The sequence below is a fragment of the Serinus canaria genome, chromosome 1, assembly GCF_022539315.1.
Source record: "Serinus canaria isolate serCan28SL12 chromosome 1, serCan2020, whole genome shotgun sequence".
NCBI lineage: Eukaryota > Metazoa > Chordata > Aves > Passeriformes > Fringillidae > Serinus > Serinus canaria.
Window position 1 is genome coordinate 48,939,971 of NC_066313.1, and position 23,532 is coordinate 48,963,502.

The 23,532-nt window shown below is 37.7% G+C and overlaps 1 protein-coding gene across 1 annotated transcript in view; it reads left to right on the forward strand.

The window, feature by feature from the left end:
* Positions 1-7,361, forward strand: part of NBEA (neurobeachin) — a 453,025-nt gene extending 445,664 nt beyond the window's left edge. Inside the window, exons 55-58 of the mRNA XM_050977434.1 lie at positions 1,668-1,769; positions 5,014-5,210; positions 5,929-6,080; positions 6,576-7,361. Of these exons, the coding sequence (XP_050833391.1) occupies positions 1,668-1,769; positions 5,014-5,210; positions 5,929-6,080; positions 6,576-6,666 (542 nt within the window). The 3' untranslated portion in view covers positions 6,667-7,361. The remainder of the gene's footprint in view (positions 1-1,667; positions 1,770-5,013; positions 5,211-5,928; positions 6,081-6,575) is intronic.
* Positions 7,362-23,532: the final 16,171 nt, after the last annotated feature.

Genomic DNA, 23,532 nt, shown 5'->3' on the forward strand with positions numbered 1-23,532 from the left:
GTGGAGAATTTTGAACTTAATTAATTGCCCCCTTTTTTTGTTTGTTTGTTTTTGTGTTATGCACTTGGAGAAAAAAAAACCCCTGAAAGGAGACGGAGTGCTCAAAGCAATGTTAACGGGCAAATAATAAAATCAAAATATCTTTGATGAATTACACAAATAATCTTTCTGTTACCCCTGACACTCATTCTTCCCTAGCAGTAAATCTCAGGTTTCAGTTCACATCTTCAGTTTCCAGACAAAAAAGATTATTTTCTTGCAATATAACGTAAAGTCTGGGAAACCAGGATTTATTGAGGTATCTGTTTGCAGTAGAGTTTAAGAAATTTTTTAATGTGTCTGTACATTGGAATAACCTGTTAGATGGCACACTCTGTACTATTGTGTCCAAAACTGAATTGTTTCCTAACTGAAAGCTGATTTCCAAACTGATTTTCCAAACCCTGGTTTCTAAAATCCTTATTTATGTGTAGCCCATAGTACATATCTCTCTATGGAAAAAAAAATTAAGATTTGTAATTGACCCAGATTCTGTGCCATCCATGCTGTCCATAGTCAGTTGCAAATAAAATTGGTTTAAATCAAAACATTATGAAAAATATGTTTTAAAAAGTAAATAGAGCCTGTTTTAATGTTGTTATCTTTACCACTCATACCAGCAAAACCAGATAAGACTTCCAGTCCAACACTAGTATTAAAGGTGACTGGTATTAATGAGATTTTTGCTTCCAATTCTTGTTGAGAAAAGTGCGGATTAACCATTTTGTTACTTTATGCAGAATTAATGTTACAGTAATTTATCTTTACTTCCCTAGATAGTTTCTTTTAGCATGTGAACTATACTTGCAGAGCTCCAGTCCTTTTGAATATCCCAATTTCCTGTATTTCATCTGTACAATGCAAATGTAATGATGTGAACTCTGTGTTATCTAGCAAGTTGCTAATTCTTTTTTGCCTATTTACTTTCTTAGCCTGACAGAGCAATATCAAATACTAACCAGTCAGGTTGTCAGCATCTGTTCTTATTAGAAACCATAGAAATGTTGCTGTTTGTCATGTAAATACTCTATAAATGCACACTTGTTTGAAACAAAAATAAAATATATATATTCAGTCCTGAATATATATTTATAATATCTATAAATAAAGAAATATATATGTATGTGTACCAGTAACCAATTTTTAGGCATATTTTAACTTGTGACAATTCCACGTGTCTCTGAGTCAATTTTACCTATGCAGCAGTAGTATGTTTCTAGTACAGCATTGTTCTTCCCTTCTTTTCCTACACCCAGTTTCATGAAACAAATTAAGATCACTATTAAAGGAACAACCTAAATTCTTTAGGTTCATAGCTTAAGTCTGGAGACATATATGTTCAATAGCAGGCCTTTATATTACAGCTGCTTTCAATAGCACCACACTTCGTGTTCTTTAATTTAATTCATTAATGCATTGCTAAGTTGTGGTTTTGAAGCTTTATGATATCTGAATATATTTTGCTCAGTATCCTAAGTAAGAGATATTTAATTACACTGCACCTCTCTCATGCTTAATGATTTCAAGCAAATTACAGCAAATTTCTTTTGTTGATAAACTATGTCTGATTTGGCATTCCCTTGTTTTCTTTTTCTCTTTTTTCTCACTTTCTAATTTTTTTTGAACAGGTGATTACCCAGCTCCTCGCGCCGTTCTAACTGGTCATGACCATGAAGTTGTCTGCGTGTCGGTCTGTGCAGAGCTGGGACTTGTTATCAGTGGTGCTAAAGGTCAGAAACGTTTTTATGATTTAAGTCTTAACATTTTTAGACTCTTTCTTAGTGCTATTTCTCAGACTTCCCTCAAGATACATATGCTTTAATTATTCCTAAGACACGTTGTAATTCTAGGAGAATCTGAAGCACTTTTCTCTGAATATTATTTGCTATCTCCCCTTACAAGTTTAGACACAAATTAAGTTGATCATTCCTTCCAACCATCAGTTTATGAAGCTATTCTGCCGAGATCTGGAAGTGTATTTTATAAAAATATATACAATAATTCTAATGACATCGAGTGATTTTAAAGAAACCTGTTGATAGAGACATGTATTTGAGGAAGAGCCAGCTCAAAATTCTTCACCTAGATCTTAACTGAAGGGTGATTTGTAGGACTGACCTCACTCTCCAGGGAACCAGGATCAGTTTGCTTTGGAACTGTGTGCAGCATTCAGTAGGGGTTTTTGTGATGTTTTCTAAATAATGAGCAGTTGTAGGTTCTCCCTGTTGTTTGTCTATGGAATCCATAGCACCCAACAATAGCTAACACAAGTGTTCAGAATACTTCTCCAAGCCTGCAGCAATATCCTGTATGACTAGTAGTCAATGTAAATAAAGCACCAGCCTCAATGAATGTTTGCTTCATCCTTCCTTTCTCTGTTTCTCCTTAATTTATTCCATTTCACTGCTTCTGCCCATCTTCTCCCACTTCTCCTTAATTCCATGTCCTCTTTTCTTTCCCCACTTCCCTCTCTTATTCAGCTTCTTAACTTGTCAAGCTACATGTCTTTTTCTCTTTTCCTTTCCTATTTGGCTCTCCTTCTCCCCCTTTTCTCTTAGTTTCTTTTGTGCTTCATCAAGTCTTTTCCATTCTTATTTTCTTTCTTTTCATCACCCTCGTTTTTCCTTTTTCCTTATATGTCTTCCTATCTCACTTCCACTCTATTCTTACATCCACATCCCGTGACTTGTTATCTCTATCTGTAGTGATGCCTGTTTTTGTCATCCCCATGGATAACTTTGTACTCATTTTTGAGTTTTCTGCTTCTGAGGGTAAGAAGGATGTGATGCTTGCTCTGCCAGGTTTTGCTCACAGCTGAGCTCCTGTGTTATTGCTTTTTATACTGTCTTGGAGCTCAACATTTATTTTTAAAGCTGAGTGCGAAACTTTTGAGTAAAGCCATTTTTAGCAGGAAACCCTAATGGGTCATTAACTCTTGTAATGGCATACTACATAACAGTCATTGGCAAAGTCAAGACATTTGTGAAAAGAATGTACAGTGATGCTGGAGCTAAATCTTTTTTCTTGATGCACTGCTATTTCTTACCCTTTAAGGCAGCTTTGTACACTCTGGCTGCCATAATAGTCCACCCTTTCCAACTATCTTTTTGCAAATTGCCTCTTCTCAATATAGATGGAATCTGTACTCAGTTATCCTCTGATTCATCAACTATTTGCCGCTTTGGTAACTTTCACATATTTAGAGGTAAAAGCTGATGGAGAACTAAAGATTTTTAAATAAAATTCAGAATATGTTTTTAATTGATCAAGAGAAATGGAGGTCCAGTCTGTCTCTTGATGTAGTCTTCCCATATTCTTCCTTTTGAAACTTTAGACCATTTAAAAGTGCAGAGATAGAATTTTTTTAATTGCAACTTTCCAAGATATGCCTTTTTAAAAGCTTTTTCTTCTGATCTGTTAGTTTCAGTCCCTTCTTAGATTGCATCTCATGGCAGTATTGCATTTTCCTGCCATCCAGTGTGAGCTCAGCCTGTGCTTCGTGGTGGGCAGCTGTTCCTCTGGAACTGGCTGTGGCACTATGTTGACCCATGCAGCACTTGAGAACCTACTGAAGCAGGAAAACAGCACATTTAGGACTCCTCTGTGGAAAATCTTGTGAATCAGGTTGATGCTTCCACGTTCTTACCCAAAAAACCCAAAGAACAATCTGTATGTCCTTACAGTGGCATCCTAAATCAGATGTGCCTTTTTGTGCCGATGACCATTCAGCTATGAAGGTATTTTCTTTTGAAAAGTCTAACAAGATGATTTTTCTAGAGGTGAAGGCATCACTTTTTGTAATATTCTGGCACTTCAGTATTTCCAAAGCTGAAACTCAACTATTTGAGAAAGTAAATTATTTCCATTGCAGTGGTATCCCATGGAGGCAGCCAAACTAGGTGTTCCTCTGCATAATACTCTATGCAAACACAGATAAAAGCCTGTATCAGAGAGTTTGCAGATAAATGTGCTGATGCTGATTTATTCTACCTGGGCAAACCCAGCTGCTGTGTGAATTTCAAAGAAGTTAAAAGGACTCAACATGAGGTGGCTGAGTCTGCCAATATGAATTTACTTTCAGGGTCATGAACCAGTTGTATAAGAAAGAGATTACTGTGCAGTCCAGGATTATCCTGTGATTCATAAAAGAAAACATTTAGAATTTCCTGTGACTCATTACATTTATCAGAGAAGAGACCCTTTTTCTTAGTAGGAATACAGATCTCACTTTCAAAACAAACTTTTCTCATTGTTCTTGAAATGCAAATAAGCTTAGTTTTGCATCCTAAAATTAACATTGTAGATTTCATAGCTGTTTGTTTCTTTCATGAGTGTAATAAAAAGACATCAAAATCCCATATTAAAATCTCTCTGGAGCGAACAGAGTTACAGTGTGATCTCCTAAAATCTCTTATAGTCCAAGTATCTTTGTGACTCTGTTGGCTTTCACATGACTCCCATTGCTGAAACAAATCAGGACTGAAATCTATGCATAACAAATGTTTATTGGGGGAGAGGATCTACAGGAACTGCCATGGTCTATAGGAGAAATATGCAGTAATATGATTACATGCCCTATGGGAGTTGCTCCCACTAGTCACTGATAGGGCCACATCTGTTTAATGTGAATGGGCAGGCTAAAGAGAGTTCATGTTGTTGGAGAAAATCACTAAGAGTGAAGCTTCTGAATGCTTGGGAAGAGGAAAGAATGTTTTAGAAGACAGATCAAGGAAAACTCCTACCAGTCTAAGTAAATAATACACTTCTGGGCATATTGTGTTTATTTTCTTAACATGCTAGCTCTTGCATTTCCTTTTCTGTTGTGTATGTTAAATTCTTTAAGTAAACATTGCAGCCTCTTATATCTATTCAGCACTAATGTGATATAAATGTGTATTATGCATCATTTTTGTGCACAGACTGTATCGTTTGTATAAACAGCAAACATATGATATATTATGTTTTCATATACAGAAGGTCCTTGCCTCGTCCACACAATTACTGGAGACTTGCTGAGAGCCCTGGAAGGAACAGAAAACTGCCTGTACCCTCGCTTAATTTCAGTATCCAGTGAAGGTCACTGCATCATCTACTATGAACGAGGACGGTTCAGCAATTTCAGCATTAATGGCAAACTCTTAGCTCAGATGGAGATCAATGATTCAACCAGGGTAAATCTAAATGCAAACAAACATTTGTTGTGCGTTGCCTTTATTTATTAAAATAAATTGAATTTATTTGCTGTATGGTTTAGAGAAAGTCATATCTATAAAATTGCTGCCTCTGGGTTAAGCCATTCAAACACATATCCTTTCATCACCATCTCCAAATATCAAAATGCACTTAAGCTTTTCTAGAATAAATAAGAACAAATAGTTTACGAGCCCACAATATTCCCAGAATTTTTGCTTGGAATTAAATTTCAGTGGGAAATATGTCTTTGAAACAAAATGCTCAGAAAAGTCCTCATTCTTCATTGATTAGCCAAGACATGAATTCATGCCTTCAGGGCTCTGCTCTGTCACAAGCACTTGAAAGAGCATTAGGAATGCAGATCGCTGCTCTGCTTTAGGTTGCAGTGATAGCACCGAGTATCACAGAACAAATTCTGGTATGTAGAAATGTGCTGAACTGAAGTATTGGCAGATTCAATCAAGGAGCTTTTTTGTTATCTATCATGTTTAATACCACACAACTGTTTTTAAAATTTGATGATACAAAATGTGTTGGTTTATTTTTGGACTAGGGAGAAAGAGGAAAGTATGTTGCTTCAAATTTAAAGTGGGCAGAACATAAGGAATGCTTTTAAGTAAATTCAATTTTTAAAATATTGATCAATTTCTATAAAAGCTAACTGTGTGCTTGGGATTTTTTTGTTTTCTCCTGAAGGCCATCCTCCTGAGCAGTGATGGGCAGAACCTGGTGACAGGAGGAGACAATGGTGTAGTGGAAGTATGGCAGGCCTGTGACTTCAAGCAGCTCTATATTTATCCTGGCTGTGATGCTGGCATAAGAGCTATGGATCTGTCTCATGATCAGAGGTGAATTTGACATTCATATTTGTATGTAAATACTAAAATAACAGAACATTACAGAACATCTCCATGAACTTTGTGTATATGCTATGGAATCATTAACAGGATGTGTAAGAAACAGTTACTCATTTCCCTGTTCATTTATCTGATTCAACACTTACTCTGATACCTGAATCTCATCATGCAAGCACTTAACATTAAGGTGAGGCCTTATTTCATTGAAACTAGTAAGCAAGACACTCAGCTAGCAAAATATGACTAAAATTGCATTAACTCAAAAACAAAGGAATAATCAGATTGGATCAGAGTGCAGTAGTGCCTATTAAATGCCTTAGAACCAATTGCAAAGGTTTGAGATACATTTATGATTTTCAGGCAAGCTTAAGAACTTCAGACAGTGTTGCAAGAAGTGCCTTGTTCTTTTAGCTTTTTTCTGTCTATGAAAAAGCACAGTTCAACAAGGCAAAAGAGAATTTACTTCATCTTTGATTTCTTTTTCAGAACTCTGATTACTGGCATGGCTTCTGGCAGCATCGTAGCTTTTAATATAGATTTTAACCGGTGGCATTATGAACATCAGAACAGATACTGAAGTGCAGTGAAGAACTGAAAGCCCAGGTAAAGCTGAGAGCACAAGTGCTGCAAAGAAAGGTGTAGTCTCTGGTGGAAAACCACGTCTGCATTGACCTCCGTTGTACATTCCATTACACCCAGCAATAGCTGTACATTGTAGTCAGCAACCATTTTACTTTGTGTGTTTTTTCACAACTGAACACCAGCTGCTGAAAAGCAAGCTTGTATCATGTAAATTATATGAATTAGGAAATGTTTTGGTAATTATTTCATATATCTTTGTTTATTGAGAAAAGGTAGTAGGATGCGCCACAAGAGACTTTTGAAAATTCTGGGGAACCTTGTGTCCAGTTATTTCAATGTTTAGGCTTTGAACCTAACATGCATCCCATCTCCAGCCTCTTTTCAAGCTGAGATTAAAAAAAATACGTTTGATACTTTGTACATCAGATGCACATCTTAACTTTAAAGGGATACTTTTGTAAAAGTAAAACCTTGTATAAAGAACAAAACTGTTTCTTAATTTTATTGTGGAGTTACAACTTGCATGTACTTTAAACCTGATGTCTTGAAGGAACAGGTGCATTCACACAAATCAGACTGGAGATCTGCCTAAGGGTACAGCTTGTGTTAAAGGGTTGAATTTGGGAGCAAACAGTAATTCTGACATTTTCACCAACGCATTTTTCACTTTTTGAATCTAAAGTTTACCCCTCTTAAGTGGAGTTCTGCTCACAAAGCATTTGGATAAAAAGCCATCATTTGCCATATTTATACTTTATACAATAGAAATTAATTTCCTCCCTTTTAAATTTAAAGACTAGACATAAAGGGAGCAAAGAGGGAAGTTCAATTTAATGCTCTGTAATGCTTAATGATTCCCAATACAGACAAAGTGCTATACTTCTGGATTATTAACATTTGGCATATAAATCATGGGCAAGAGGGCCCCCACTGATTTTTTTCCCCTTATTTTTAGTCTGAGGAGCTTGGTTTATTTGGCAGCCTTAGCTTCATTTCAGAGGTGACTGAGGTTGTTCTTTTCAGTTCTTCTGAAAATCTCTCCTGAAGCCACTCAGACTAAGGCACTTCATCTTTTACAATACTGTAATGATAACTACCAGAATAATTTTCTGCACATTGTACTGATCAAATTACACACCCAGGGGTATATACACTTTAATTCATGTTTCTTCTTTGTATATTTGGTGACTGTATTGTCATAGATGTACATATTGTGTCGGTAGGGCTATGAGGCATGTAACAGGAATGTAATTTTCTCAGAATTTACACTCACTTGCAGTCATTTATTTAAAAAGATAATGGATTCTTTGTATTGGCACTTTGCACCAGGAACATATCATTATTTATTGATGTGATTACTTATTTGTTATCCACCTTGTATTAGTAAGTTTAGCCCCGAATTTCCTTCTTCATTGTTGTTTGTATTTATAAGGTCCGGAAATCATGGGGATCAACGTAATGATTAAGTTATTCATCACCTGTCTGTAAGCAATATCTTGAGTTTGTAGCTTAGAATTGGGAGACTATTGAACATCTGGAAGACAAGTTCATTTCATCTTGAGATCATGGTGAAATATTTTGGATATATAAATTCCTTAAGCTATTGTAACCATGTTTTATTGCAAAGATGTAAAATATGCCAGATGTGTGTGAGTTGGAAATCAAAAAGAAAAATAAAATATGCAAAGAATTCAGTGATTGTTTTTCATTCCGATGCAACTTTTGTCAAAGCATTCCCATTATCATTATGAACAATTATTTTGGAGAAATTCTTACTTAGGTGCTAATTATATGTCAAAGGTATGCAGTTCTGGGTAGTTGTTTTTCCTGGGGTCTCAGGGAAAAAAACCTCACAGGTTACAGAGTGACCTCTGCAAGTCTCTTGACTGTCATGAGAGAAGCCGCTAAAGTTACTTTGGTCAGCAGAAGTGAAAAAGAAGATCAAAAATCTAAGTCTTTAAGGGATACCAAGGATCATTGTGAGCAGGAAATAATCATATGTAATAGACCTCACAGAGGGCAAAGATCTGATGAGAGAAATTTTGGATATTTCTCACTAACTGATGACATGGAATAAATTTAATCTTATTTTGGGCATTGAAAGTTAGAGATCTACACTGCCTGCACAGCATAACAAAACAGGGGGGATAAGTTACCTTTTGGAACTGCTGAGGACCCTATAAAGATTACAGCAGGTAAGTAGGGACATATGGATATCTATATTTTAGATGTCTAATTTAAGGTAGCAATGGTAAGCAAAATATTTTCCTCCCAGAAGTAAAAACTCTCAGAAGTTTTCTAATTCTCGATAGCAGAATAGCAACCATTTCAATTTGTTATCCTAGTCATTTCCTCTAAATTTAGGATTGTTCTTTAAATAAGCATCAAAATGAACAAAAGCCAATATTTGAGAACATTATTAGAATACAGTATACATTTTAGCAGATATCTATTTATATCAATCAGCTTTTGAAAGTATAATGACCTCACTTGATTGTTTTGAAGCTGTAGGAGATATGGGAGAGGAGAGGATTGGTATGTTGATAATGTCCAGTGAGACAGTTTATTGATATGTCACAATCTCCATTCCATCATTATACAAGTGTCACCCCTAATTTTGTATTTTATTCAACAAATTGTTTTAAAATGCACCATTGCAATTAAACAAAAAATGGATATTGCTGTTATTTTAATTAATACTGTTATTTTAATTAAGTCTCTCAGTATGGTGTTAAATACAATCTAGTCACAAATTAGAAGCTTTTGTGCCCATGCAAACCTTTACATGAGAAATTTTGCCATGGGTTGCAAGAATAAAAAAACACTCTCACTCTATTGCATTCATAGGTAGGGGTACCCAAACAAGTCAGACTCATAAAAAGACGACAACAACAACAAAAAACAAAACAAAAATATTATTATTATTATTATTATTATTATTATTATTATTATTATTATTATTATTATTATTATTATTATTATTATTATTATTATTATTATTATTATTATTATATGTTGCTACTACTAGTACTAATAATAATAGTTGGGCCAAGAATTTAACATTTCTTTGTTTTATTTGTTGGTTTGTGCTAATTACATTGGTGTACACCCATCTATTTCAGGGCCTCTTATAGTAAACAGACAATACACACAGATCTCCAGTAAATGTCACAAGTCTTTTCCAATGCTTCAGCTGCCCATTTCTTTTACACAGTAAATCTTGCCTTTTTTCCCTCTAGAAATCTGAGCCACTGATCCCAGGGTGTGTCTGAGAGCTGCTTGTGGAACATGAAGCAGCTTTGGCCAAACTAGTTAAATGCAACAAGTCTCTCAGCTAAGGGAGATGCAGCTTTAAGGATACAACTGTGCAACTAAAATATGCCTACGAGGTAGATAATGCACAGTTATTGGCTGCCTTTCTGCCAGTTCATCCTCGGTTAAGCACTGGAATACAAGCCATTGCCTTCCAGGAGAAATGATGCAAGAGCTGTGAGGCGTATCCTTGTCCAGATCCTACCACTGTTGAGGAGAATGCTGCTTTCTCTACATGAGCAATAATAAAAGAGAGGCTTCTGCTTATTTACCCCAAGGAAAGACTAGTTAGGCTCAATTTACTGGGAAAGCTTTGGATAAATAATGATTTTGTGATAGAGAACCTTGCAGGTTGTGTGTGTAGAGCTAAAAGTGCTGTCTGTGAGCAGCAGTTGTGGATAATGCTTTTAATAATGCAGTGCATCAGCCCTGCTGACAAGCAAGCAGGATGAAGCAAGCCTCATGCTCCCAGGGATAAAAGTATTTGAAGCAGACACAAGGAGCAAAGGGCTGACTTATGGCAACATCAAGAAAACCACCTCCTGATACAAGATGTTTAGTACATACGAATATTTCATTTGGTTCCTTAAAGCTGGAGTTTATGCTTACAATTTTCAAGGGCTTTACTGCAAACTGGTTTTATTTAGGCTTTGGGGTGTGTGGGTGTGTTGGGCGTGTGGGGGTGTGTGTGTGTTACTTCCAAACTCAAAAAATGCATGGACTAAAACTGGTATTTAAAGCAGCAAAATAGTACTGGACATTTATGTGCCTATGCAATACAATACAGTTTATAGACTCCCTAGCCTAGTGATTAATTTTGCAACATCTACGGTTAAGTTTCAATATCTGAAACTGATAAGAAAAACAAGTCTGGTGATTGCTTCTTTATAAAGTTTATAAGCTGTGGCCATATAATTAGTTTACATAAGGATTTACATAGATGAAAAATCTGCCAAACAGCTGACTTGTTTATGGTCCATCCATGGTGAACGACCACATTTTGGACACTGGAAACAACTCCTTTTCAAGATACTGACATGGAAGTGACTCGTAATCCTTCATCAAAATTAGTACTCAATATTGGTTGGATGTTTTTCATGAAATCATTGTTATTCTTTTTACACATTTGAAAACTCAACAAAACTATCAACTCTATCTTTCACAAATTATTGTGATAGTAAATAATCTCATTATTTTAATTTATCCATAAATTACTTGTAAGGAACTATTTTCTATAGGATAGTGTCACAATGAAGACTATCATAATTTGATTCATTTTCCCTTCTAATATATTGGCCAGGATTTTGTTGTTTTAATCAGGTTGTTTTTTAAAAAGACAAAAATCAATAACTCAAAAGATACCCCATCCACACCCTTTAAACTCTTTGAGGTAAATTACAGAATACACTGCCTTGAGACTTTTTAGATTAGCTGAAAATTTAACCTCAAGCACACAGAAGTTAAGTAGTCCCTATTATTTAATTTATATTTTTCATGGAGGGATAGGTAACACATACACTATTTTCACTGGGAACTTCTAGATAATATAGTTCCACCTTTAAAATTCCTCAGGTAATTTATTTGCCTTGTGTAACATTCCAAGCTAGAGGAATTTCTACAGGCAGTGCTCAACTCATTTCAGAGAACCAAAATGTCACCAGCCAGTGGGCAGAATGGGCTCAGCTTGTCCTGGAGTTGAAACAGTCTTTCTCTGGTGGGGTAATTTTTCAATGGATGCAAGTTAGCTTGACTGATTAATGAAACTGTTTTTATATCAGATGGGCTGGAATTCCTGAAAACAATGGCAGATATGTTACAAGGACTGATTTCATGTTTGCATCCCAAACATGCTCAGTTTCAGAGTTAAAATGAGGAGGATTCCGCCTCCTGCCTCAGCCTCCCCACCCCAAGTTTTGGTGGAAGCACATTGCACATCCTCAGGAGTGGCAGTGCCACAGGCCAGGCAAGGTGCTTGGCTGCTCCTGTGCTGCCCAGGGGAGGCTGGAGGCCACAGAGGTGTAATCCTGGCTGGGCTGGGCTGGGCTGTCTGAAGCCATCACACAATTCTGCTGCTGATGTGTGAGAGGCACCAGCTGCTCCCTGCCTAGGTGTGGCACCAATGGTCCTCATGCACGGGCACTGAGGCAAGAGGGTCCTGAGATAAATCACGTTACTACTGACACCCTCTCTGCTCCTTCAGTTTTCTCTGGTTTTTAATCCCATACATGTCAAGCCAATAGCATGAGAAAGTAGGGGAAGAGGAGCCTGGGCTTCAAACCCTCCTCTGAGAGAGCTGTGTTGTCACTCAAGGCAGGAAGAGAACAGCAATTCTGAGCACATGATGGGGACACTTCATATTGAAAAGTGTGTTCCTTGTGCACTGGACACTTCCTGGAGTTGACAGGGGTAGGAGAGGGACAACACCTACAGTCCACCTAAACCTTCATTTGCAGCTGGACCTTGTTGGACTAAGGTAGTTATGTGTGCTCTGGTGCAGGTTGGCACTTCAACTGTGCATTGCAGTAAATGATACAGAACAGCTTTCGTGGATTTATAGGCAGCGTGCTAGCCTAGATCTTTAATAAGACTCACAGGAAGGTACAGACTTGTTGACTGGAAAATATATTATTGGGGAGAAAACCATGAAGTTGTAAAAGGCAATCATATAAATGTCACAACTGATGAATATACAGCAACATTTTAGACAGGAGAATTTTTATTCCAAAAAACAGAATATATCTTCCAGGTTAATGAGTATTCTAAGTACCAGTGATGATGAATACTGACTGCAGAGCTTTTATATGTGTTCTGGGCTTGTCCAGAGTGATGCACAGTTGGCAACAGACAATAATTAGCAAATGCATGCAGTCCTTTTGCAGCCTAGAATAACTCATTGGCAAGACTGGTTTAGGAGGCACTGTGGTCGCTCTTGTCTAACACTCTCTTCTCAGTGAACTTTAGAATGCTTCACCTTAAATTTTTTTAGTCTAATATTGATCTCAATGCCTTTTGACATTTGGACAGGGGAGATTTTATGAAAAACTTGGATTTTGAAATGCATGCAACTGTAAATAATGAGTTCAACATAGTATGGTAATAAGTGTATTTCTGTGATAAAGTAGATCTTCTAAGCATGGAAAAACATTGTAAAAGAAAAAGTAATTTTTACATGTAAAGTAATTTCTGAGAAGACTGAGGAACTTCAGGGGGATTTTATACAAATACCTTCTCTTTTTGTACAAACAACAGCTAAATAAGGTTTAGAACAACAACAGAAAAAAAAACAGGTTTCATTAGCAATTATTTTTTACCATCCACCATTTATCCATTTCTGTTCTTTGAAGAGGATTCTTCAATCACTTAGGTCTAAGTTAGTATGGGTAAACTACATCTAAAGGTGCAAAGTTTATCAAACACAGGATCCTCACTGTTCTGTATTCTCTGACAGTATTCAACCAATGACAACAGCCAATTTTAGCTCAAAACCACATTTTTGGTGAAACATCTTTTAACCTCAAGCTCATTTGAAATTCTACCTTTCTTTGCACATTTTGTGCAATCTTATTTTTGTATTATATTTATACTAATTATTTTCTACTTGAGTAAATTTTCTAGATTCAGCAAGCCACATGTATTGTTGAAAATACTCCAGCTGAAGGCCTCTATTTCTGTAAGCTATACACCCACAGCTGCAAAGATGTGCTTAGCATAAAAAATTTTATTAAACAGGTAAGTTTACATGGCACAAAGGTAGGCCACTTTTTTTAGCCAAGTTCACTCAAAAAGTTGTTGTAAGACCAGTAAATCTACTTAATGATTGGCAATTGCCTTGAAAAACTCTGTGCAGTCTTACTGATTTTATTGCAGAGGTGCAGGGGTTATCAAATACTGAAAAAATTTCATGAATTTTTTTTTTATTTTTTAAATTGTTTTCAGGGTGATGGACAATTAAGAAGAGCAAACTCTTAATTCAGCAAACTAGGATTGTCAGGTAGCAGGTGGATGGTTTATATATTTCTGATTTTCAAAGGACTTTTCCTGGTAATGCTAGATGTGCCAACAGTGCATGAGCTGAGCAGCAACCGGATCATACGAGACAGAAAAAAACCATGGAGAACTGCAAGCACATAGCAAGGTGCTTCAACAATCCAATTTTCTCATGGGATTAGAATGGACAACTCATCCTTTGGCATGACTTTCCAAGGCTTTGATAAAAGCACCGCATTGCCCTTTTCTCAAAGGAAAGGCAGCAAGTTGGCCTGAAGAAACCATACAAATCACTGCTGTTCAACATTCTGTTACCTGAAGTAGGAATATCCAGATGAAAGAAATAGGGAGCAGCACCAGCATCATCTGAGTAACATAAGAGCCCCCAGCTTCCTAACAAGTGAAGCCATGTTGCTGACAAGCACCCTATTAGCTCTGTCCTTCAAAGCCTTATCTAGGGAGACTGCTGTGAAATCAGGGAAGAAAATAAGAATTCAGCTGTCATAACAGCCTGAGTGAATCACCTGACTGAACTCTCTATTTTCAGAAAGCAGTCACTGTAACTGTGAAGTGGATCTGGAGAGGCCACCTTCATGCCGGTTCCAGCTGATAAGTAGAAAGTGACACTTCGAACTGCTGGGCTAAATGCTTCTCAGGAAGACCATATCTGAATTGAGGAAAGAACAGATTCATTCCTTGATTTCACAAACATGTTCACTTTTCCTTATCTATCCACTACACTAAAAATCAATGTGTAACTGAGAATGTGAAGGCTAAAGGGACTCAAGACACTTATTACACAAGACACTAAAGCTCAGTGCTATTTATGGTAGAAAATTACACTGACTTACAAAATAGTTGTAAGAAAACATTTATTGAAAATTTAAACTTGTTTCATATATTTAAAAAAATTATCATCACATGGATCTTATGCAAAAGAAGACTGACAGGTATTTAGATACAAAAGGGAGATATTTTGAATTGACTTTACCACTACTAAATCTAGTTTACAGTGCTACACTGGTTTATAAGCCTGGTTAAATTCCAGAGGAACACACTTCATGGCAACATTTATCTGTATATCACACTTGACACTTAATTTATCATAGTTTTCTCTGTGTCTTCCAGCAGAGAAGACAACTAGGCTGAAGTCTGAATTTCTAATAAAATGTTTATGCGAACCCCCTGCATTAAATCATATAATCATTAGCATTTGAAGTGTACCATCTTGTAAAAACTCCTCCTGAAGACCGAAACTCAAAGCTTGATGATTCCTGTCTAGTGTGTCCCCAGATGAGCTGATTCTCATTGAGGTGAGTTCCTGTCTTTGAGCTGCTTACCAACACACAGGTAGGTTTTAAGTCCATAGGTTGGGACCTGGTCTGCATGGAAAGGCACCCACTAAATCCAGGAAATTTTTCACCCAGTGCTTCAGTTGTCCAAGATCACATATCCAAATCTGTACAAGCCACCAAAGGCTTCTGTTATTGCAAATGGAAATATGTAAGCAGGCACTTGTGGAGAGGGAGCCATTTGAACTGTTGAGACACCTGACTTAGGTGTCTAAGATGCCTAATGAGAGAAATCTTTCTGTGGTAATACACACTTATTTCTCTCCACCTGCAGCAAATACAGCCTGGGGTGACTGGCTCTGGAGGAAATACCTCATATCTATAAAATTTAATGCATTATAAACCAGTGTTGATCATCCAGTCCCTCCTTTCCATTTGATCCTGACAAATTTGGACTCTCCCTGCCCTGCAGGTATGGCTTCTTCTCCTACCTGCCAGGTAAAGTGAATCAGGAAGTAGAAAGAGATACCTTCTCCCTCTTTTTTTGTACCCCACTGTCTTCATTCTTAGATTAGATGAGTTCTTTGGATGTATTAAAGCTTAGTCTGTGTTACAGCCGTACCCAGAACAGTGTTGAAGTGCATCATGTGTAGAAAGGGGGAAAAGTGAAAGAGACAAGAAAGGACCTCAGGAGTGGGAGGAGCTAAAAAACCTGGCGTGTCCTGCTGAGAATGGGTTGTCCCAGGGAAAGGCAACCTGAGCCACCAGCAGTGTACAAAGTAATACATCAAGCATCTACTTCAAGTCAGGTAAATAGAGGGGGAGGGTGTTTTCTGGTTGGATCCTGGCGACAGTGGTTTCAGCATGATTTTCTGTCTCCTGTGGTCCCAAACTGTGATTTTGGTTTGCATGTTATAAATGAATAAATGGATTTGCATTTTACTGTATCCTGATTTGAATCTAAGGTGCCTGCAACAAAGAATCCCTTACATGGGATGCAGCAAATTCAAACTACAAGATGAGGGCTGCAGAATAAGTGCTAAATTCACAAAAATCCTGTTGAAGGTATTCAAAGAGTTCACCAGCCCTCTGTAGAAGGTGAGCAAGTGAGAATAAGGTCTGGAGATCAGGTGAAGAAGTGGCTCCTGGATACCAGTAATGGTCAGAAAAATTCCTGGGTGTTTGAGGACCATGCTAAGACCCAGAGATGTGTCATTAGCTTGTGCAATTTCTGATAGCTCAAAACTAAGTGAAGGTCTTAATACACTGGGGTGTTCAGTGGCCACAGCACAGGTTTGCAGCCAGACCCATGATCTGGGCAGAGGAAGGGAGAAGAGGAAAGGAGAGAATCCTCAGCATGTTCCAACAGGTCTCTGATTTAAGGACAGGATGCTTATCAAAGGACAAAAATGAAAATACAGCATCATGGCCTAATGAGAAGTCTGAAAATAGAATGTATTTTCTGTATTTTGTAACTGCCTTTTAAACTGAATTGGCTTATGGATCATACAGATCTTACGGTATCGCAGTTTCTGTTCCTTAGCTGTGGAGCACAGATGCAGCAAAGAGTTAGAGAAAAAGTAGAATTAATTTGCTAAATAATTTAACTAAGCAGGGTGAGTTAAGAAGTTCCGACAAAATGAAATTCATTATAGCAAATGAGCCTTACAGATAGCACAAACACCTGCCTGAAATACCTGAGAAAATCCACTGAGAAAATTTCAAAATCTCCCATGAAACTGTAAAAATTGTCTTGTGTAAACTGTTGTACATTTTATTTGTTAAATTGTGTTTGTTTTATTGTTGGGGGAAAGAAAACTGGTTATTAAAAACATTTTATTTCAGTCAAATTTTTTTATAATTTTACTTTGTCAACAGATGGGGGGAAATATTCCAAACACATATTAGGTTTATCACTTTCCAAATGCAACTGCTGCCAAATCTTTAACATTAGAGTTTTCTCTCAGCTGCAGCATTGTGAACAATAGAATAATTATATTGAGTTTCACAAATGTTTATGACATTTTAAATGAGAAAAAAATTATTTACAATTAGTATATTTGCATTAGGGTGTAGATGTTGTCTGGTAATAATTCAACATGCATTGTCATCAAAGCTGAATGGTTTGGTGATAATATTCATTAGGCAGAATGAGCTTCAAAAAATGGTTGTCAACATTTGTTCTTAGTTAACTCTGATACAGAACTGTAGAAAAAACCAAATGCAATATATCACAATTTCTAAGGTTGGTTTAAATTACACTACTGACGTTTTATTATATATATTGTGTTGACCAGCTTTAAAAAATTTATGTAGTGTTTGTTTTGGAATGAAGGTAATTTCTGTGGTTATGGATTAGCAGTGCAGCTTGGCTTTTCCCACTCTCTGTTACCTCAGGCTATAGCCAGAGAATAATTTTTGTTTGATACTGCCAACTTGGAATTTATAGGTGCACAGCTCAAACCACCAGTTGCCAGAGGCACTCATAAACCCTTCTTCCTAGCACAAACTATCAATATATAACCTGATCAGGAGCATGCACTGAAAGTAATGGCTCTTTGTTTCCTTCCAGCTGCAAAGTGCCATTGCTGGCCACGCAGGATTTGGGTAAGAGGAAAGCAGTGATAGTTACTGTTCTCTGACAGATGCCTCAGCAATTTCAACCTGCTGATATTTCAGTAGGTTATATATTAAATAGCCCTGTCTGGAGCCATTCTACTGAGAAAATCTGGCCAAAACTCACATTTGGTCTGAATGAGACCAGAAGGACCCAGTAGTCAGTGTCTAACATGGAACTCTGAAGTGGAGGAGAGGTGAGTGTGAAGGTCCTCCTCCTCTCCTTCCTCCTCTGTTCAATCCGGACATTTCTGGCAAAGTGGAATTTCTTCTGCAAATCACAAATTTTCAGAAATCTGACAACTCCAGAAAAAGCATCTTTTCATGCAGCAATTTTATCAGAGAAAGGAAGTCCAGAGTTGTGTCTGTAAGGTGCTGATCTGAGATGTGAGGGAGTCCTTAATCCAGAGCATTTTTTAAATGTCAAGAGCATTTTGAGGAAGGCTGAGCAGGATCTGATGCCTGGGTGGGTACTGTGCAGACTCAGGCATGGAGAGAGTTGACCCTTCATCAAAAATGTTAAAAGATTTTATTACATTCCAGTGGTAACAATAAGCCTCTCCTAAACCACAGGAGTTATTACAAAAAAAATATTCAAGTATCGGTCCTTTATTCATATCTGCCTTGGGAAGACCTTTGCAACATCAATGAAAGCTCAAGTAGGCTACAAAATTTATGCTGTATGGAGAGGAGGTTTTTAATAAAGGCATAAAAGGAAAATGGTTGCTAAGCATGACAAACATCTGCACAAGAACAAAGAAGGTGAAAACCATCTTCATCTGCCCAGTCCTACAAATGGTGTGTGTGCCCTTCCTGCCACAGAAACAGGACACTATGGGCTCAGCTTTCACCATCTCCAAAGACTTAGACAGAAATGTGGAAGAGTTGAAAAATCCTTCAGATTGTATAATATAGGAGATCATAAAATCAGTAGGAGAGTTTGAAAATTATTTAGATTTATGAGCTGATGGAAATTACTTAGACATCCACACGGTCAGAATCTCTTCCATGGAGTCAAACTGCCTGAAGATCAAAGTATTTGTATCAACATTATCAGCAGGCATAAAATAAAAAGAACCCACGACATACAACAGATGCTCCTTTGTCTGCCCTCAAATTGTCAAGGGTTAGCAACCTTCAGTGCTATTGGGCAGGGCACACACTACACACACACGTAATGTGGAAATGTAAATGGTCCTGGGGAAAGGACAAACAAGCGTTTGGGTGGAACGCCAAAAATGGGAAGAATTGCACACACCATTGCTGATTTTTGTTCCTCATATTTATAATTTGCATGCTACACATACCATTGTATGTAGAAGCTCTGAACATTGAGAAGTTTGCACATTTCCAGCAGCAGTGGTGCTCAACAAGCACGACTAAACTAATGTAGAGAATGAAATAAACGACTGATATGTCTACATATGATATTCTACATCAGGTAATGAGGCTCTCACAAATTAGAATACCAGGAATGACTCTCTGTAACTTCATGACTCTCACTTCAAGATGTAATCTCCATTGTGGCTGTTCATTCTTTCATGGTTTGATCTAATGGTTCATGAAATAAGGTTAAATCTGAGGGGATATTAGCAATCCATACAAAATCCTGTATCAACCTATACTTAATAAGAATCAAATTCACACATTTCTTTTTTTTTCTTTAGAAGTAATGGGGGGGTTTCAAATTCTGAAAGTTGTTATTTCATATACAAGTTTGCCTTATAACAAAACCCAAGAACTGTTATGCAGAAATGTTGTGTGGAGAACCAAGCTTGCTCACGGACAGGTAAACATTGCTGTTATCATTCATAGGCTACGGGGCTCCAGTGATTCCAATGGAAAGACAAATACAGCCCTTATCCTGAGAAAACCACTCTCAAACACTTCTGCCCCAGAAAGACTTTAACCCTTCACAAGGCTTCAGCCTTCTCCTTGTAAGCCTCCTTCATTAAATACTTTCCCTGAACTATTTCTCAATTCACTCTCAACACTCTCCCAATCCCTTATTTTACAGGGAAACCTAATGTGAGCAAGAGGTTCAGTATGTCTGGGCTGAGGCAGGACCAAAATGAAAGCCACAGTGAGCTCAGCTGAAACCAGGGAAAGAAAAGGGGGCTATTTTAAAGAAGTGTTCAGCAAAAATAATCTCCTCCAGGAGACTCATCACCTGTAAAAGATCTCCAGATGGAGAGTGAGCCCCCTTCTCCTCTTATGAAAAGATTGGCTAGCAGAGAATTTAGCTTTACTATAGTAAAAAACTGCTAGTCCTTGCCTCTGACCATGGACTTCACCTGGTTACACAGGACTCTGCTTGCAAGGTCAAGAAGCACATATTTTCCTTCTGAATTATGGCATACATTGCAATGTGTCTTTCAGGACTTTTTCCTAAGTCCCTTCGCGGATCTGATGAGAAAGGGCCTGCCTCCCCTGCACCCACTGAGGTCATGGCCAGTTTAATTGTTCCCAGGGAGAGCAGCTGCTGAGGGAGAAAGGTAATGGGGGCTGTTCCCAAAGCCCAAAGACAGCTCTGAATGCAGAAGAAACATTTTGAAGTACAGTCTGAAGTAGTATCCTATAATACAGATTTAAAGAAGAAAGAAGAAATACTCTCTAGAGCTGAACATTTTTACCTCAGCTTCTCTGGAGATTACATTGCATTTTTTTTACAGAGGTGTTCTTTCAAATAGCAGAGAAGGAAAAGCCGTTGTCATTTTCCCTTGTGCTCACTCAGCTTTCAGTCTGGGGCAGACTGGGACAGCCTTCCCCAAAACAGCCTATTTTCAGCTGGCTCAGGCATGGCTATATGGGCTGCAGCTACATTTATGATTTCCATTCACACACACCCTCCAAGAATCATCCTTCACATTACTGTGTCTCTGCTCCATACTGACAGCACTTTGAAGTACAGGGGCACCTTCAACATAAGAACTGTAAAGAACTCTACAATACCAGGCTGCTTATGAATTAAGTCTTGCTTGCACTGGCAAGCAATTCCTGTAGTGAATCAAATATCCTTTCCAAGCCCCTAAATAAATTCATGAGACCACAGAAATAATCTTGAAAGATATGTGGGATCTCTTGTCTCCCAGCCCTCTTCCTCCCCCCACAGATGTATGCAGTGTTGATTATTGCCTGTATTAAGACAAACTATACTTAGCAGACCTGAAGCTGTACACATATTTAAAGCAGACTGGCTCTGTGTCACTGTGTGAAGAAACTGCTCTTTGCAGGCAGTAGTTCACAGCTATTGTTTGGTTCTTTGCTTTCTGTTTTCATACTTTTTTTTTAAAAAAGGCTTTCCTGTAAAACCTGGGATGCAATAAAAATGAAGATGAAGGAAACAAAGGGTTTTTCAAATGGTGAAATCAGTCAGAACCCTGATTAATGGGAAAGATCCCAGCAGAACTGAATTCTTTGATTCTCACATTTCTCTATTAAGAGAGACTTCCCAGGAAGCTCATTCTCACATCAGCAGTGTACCCGATATCCAGGGAGTAAATGAGCAGGAACTCACCACAGTGCCAGACTTCTATCAGCCCTTAGAGCAGCAAGGATTTACAGCATGAGGCTGTACAATAAACCATACTTATGGTGATAAATCAGTTCTCAGAAGAGAGAGAAGAATGTGCTCCTATGGGCTGATGTGGTTAAAGCACAGGAGTGAACACCAAAAAAAAAGGAGCCTTGTGCAAAATGTACTTATACCACGATGGTGCTGCTGTGTGAGCTCTGTCAATTCATAAAGCATTTTCCTGCATTGTCTACCTTTTGAATAAGATATTTCCTTTTTTCTCAAGTATTCAGGCCTGTGAAGGGCTCTGGCATTCTTAGGTAGGAGGTGCTGCAGAAGCACAATTTTGCAATCATTTTCTGTATAGGCAAAAATATTTAAAAGGCATTTCAGTGTTTTACAGGACTGGAACATGGCTGGTGAGAAATTTCTGGGGGGAAGCATGACGACTGTGTTTTAATGCAGAATGGTCTAAAGGTGAAAAGAGCTCAATGTGACTCCTTTCAAGTTATGTGATAATCTGGAACCACACATTTGCAAGAGACTTAACAGGAATAAAGTAAACATCCTGATAACCGATCTTAATCAGCTATCATGGCCTCACCAGCACACTCTATCCTCCTTAAAAAGGAAGAGGAAGAAATAACCCTAAACAGAACCAGCATTTCAGGCACATACTAAAGAAGCTTTACAGTAAGTAAAATCAGTTTTTGTCACTGGTAAAAATGCAGACCTCAATTACCAGACATGCAAGAGACAAATCTGAATAGTAAGAAATATCTGTTTAATATCTTCAAAAGTCTGTTTTTAGCAGCAGGTCAATCAAGTAACAGAAGGTGAATGGAAAGAATATGCTGTGACCTATTTGTCCTTGGGAACAGACAATAGGGCAAGAAGCAGAATGTGCTCATGTGTGACTCAGTTTGGACAACTCAGATGCCACATCCACAGCAGAGATTACTGTCCTCAGTTCCCCTCACTGACAAAGGAGATAAACAAGAGTTTCAAGATCACAATTCCTCTTGTTCTAAGGCAAACACTTAAAATAGATATCTGCTGGTTTAAAATGTTTGTTTCCCTCTTTTGTCTATAAAGAGGGTTCAGAGCGATAAACTTAGTAAGTAGAGACAGTTTAAAAGTGGTATGAGGAATCTTATCCCAAAATGCATACCAAGATGAATATTCTCTTCCAGATGTCCTGCCACAATAGCACCTGTCTCAATGCCGTGGTAATTCTTTACAGAAATGAAGCTGTTAGGAATAACCTCATATATCTAAAGAAAAGACATTTGAGAATGATGCTTTGACCTCAGAATAGTTTTATACATTTCCATGTATTATTATTTCCATGCTGCTGTTCCAAGCATAAGCCAAAATTGATGGCGAAAATGGTCTTTTGCTTTTTGCACCCAGCTGTTCACACACCTGCATGGAAGCCTCTGCTTTGCATTTGAATTCTAAGTGCATCTGAAACCCTAAGGGATCTGAAATTTGGAAGTGGCTGTTGCAGAAAAAAACCACCCCTGAGAAAACTGCAAACCTTCTTGCAATGTTAGTTATGAAACAATTCCTGCTTAACAATGGAATTAACAAAACTTGCTGGTATTTTGGCAAACTCTAAAACTTTCAGATTCAAAAATGGGACCGAGTATATACTAACAAACAAGTCATTGGACAGGACTGGAAAGCATTTTGCTTCCTGCTGTTGATAAAATGCAGCAGCACCTTAGGAGAAGGATTGCATGAACTAAATATTTTTACAAGAGATAGCAAGACAGGCCTATGGAGCTTAGTGACATTAAATGCTAACATAATATAAATATTTAACAACCTCTGCTTCTGAAAAAATTCAGTCTGCATAAAACATAAATTAGGATAGTGTATCATGAGCCTATTCCAGTATTAGCATTAATGAGATCTAAACTGGCCAGCCAAAGCCAAAATAACAAAATAGTTGCTAGAAAACAGCAGCTAATCTATCTGCCATGCTGTCTTCAGCTGTCTTATGAAGGTCTGAGTCCAAGCTGCAGTCAGTGATACTTACCCTAAAGTCAGAGAAGATTAGTAAGTCAGGTGTCCTAGTCCACAGTACTGGGCTGAAAGATAAAGTGGAATTCATTTAATCTGTTAATCAGGATTC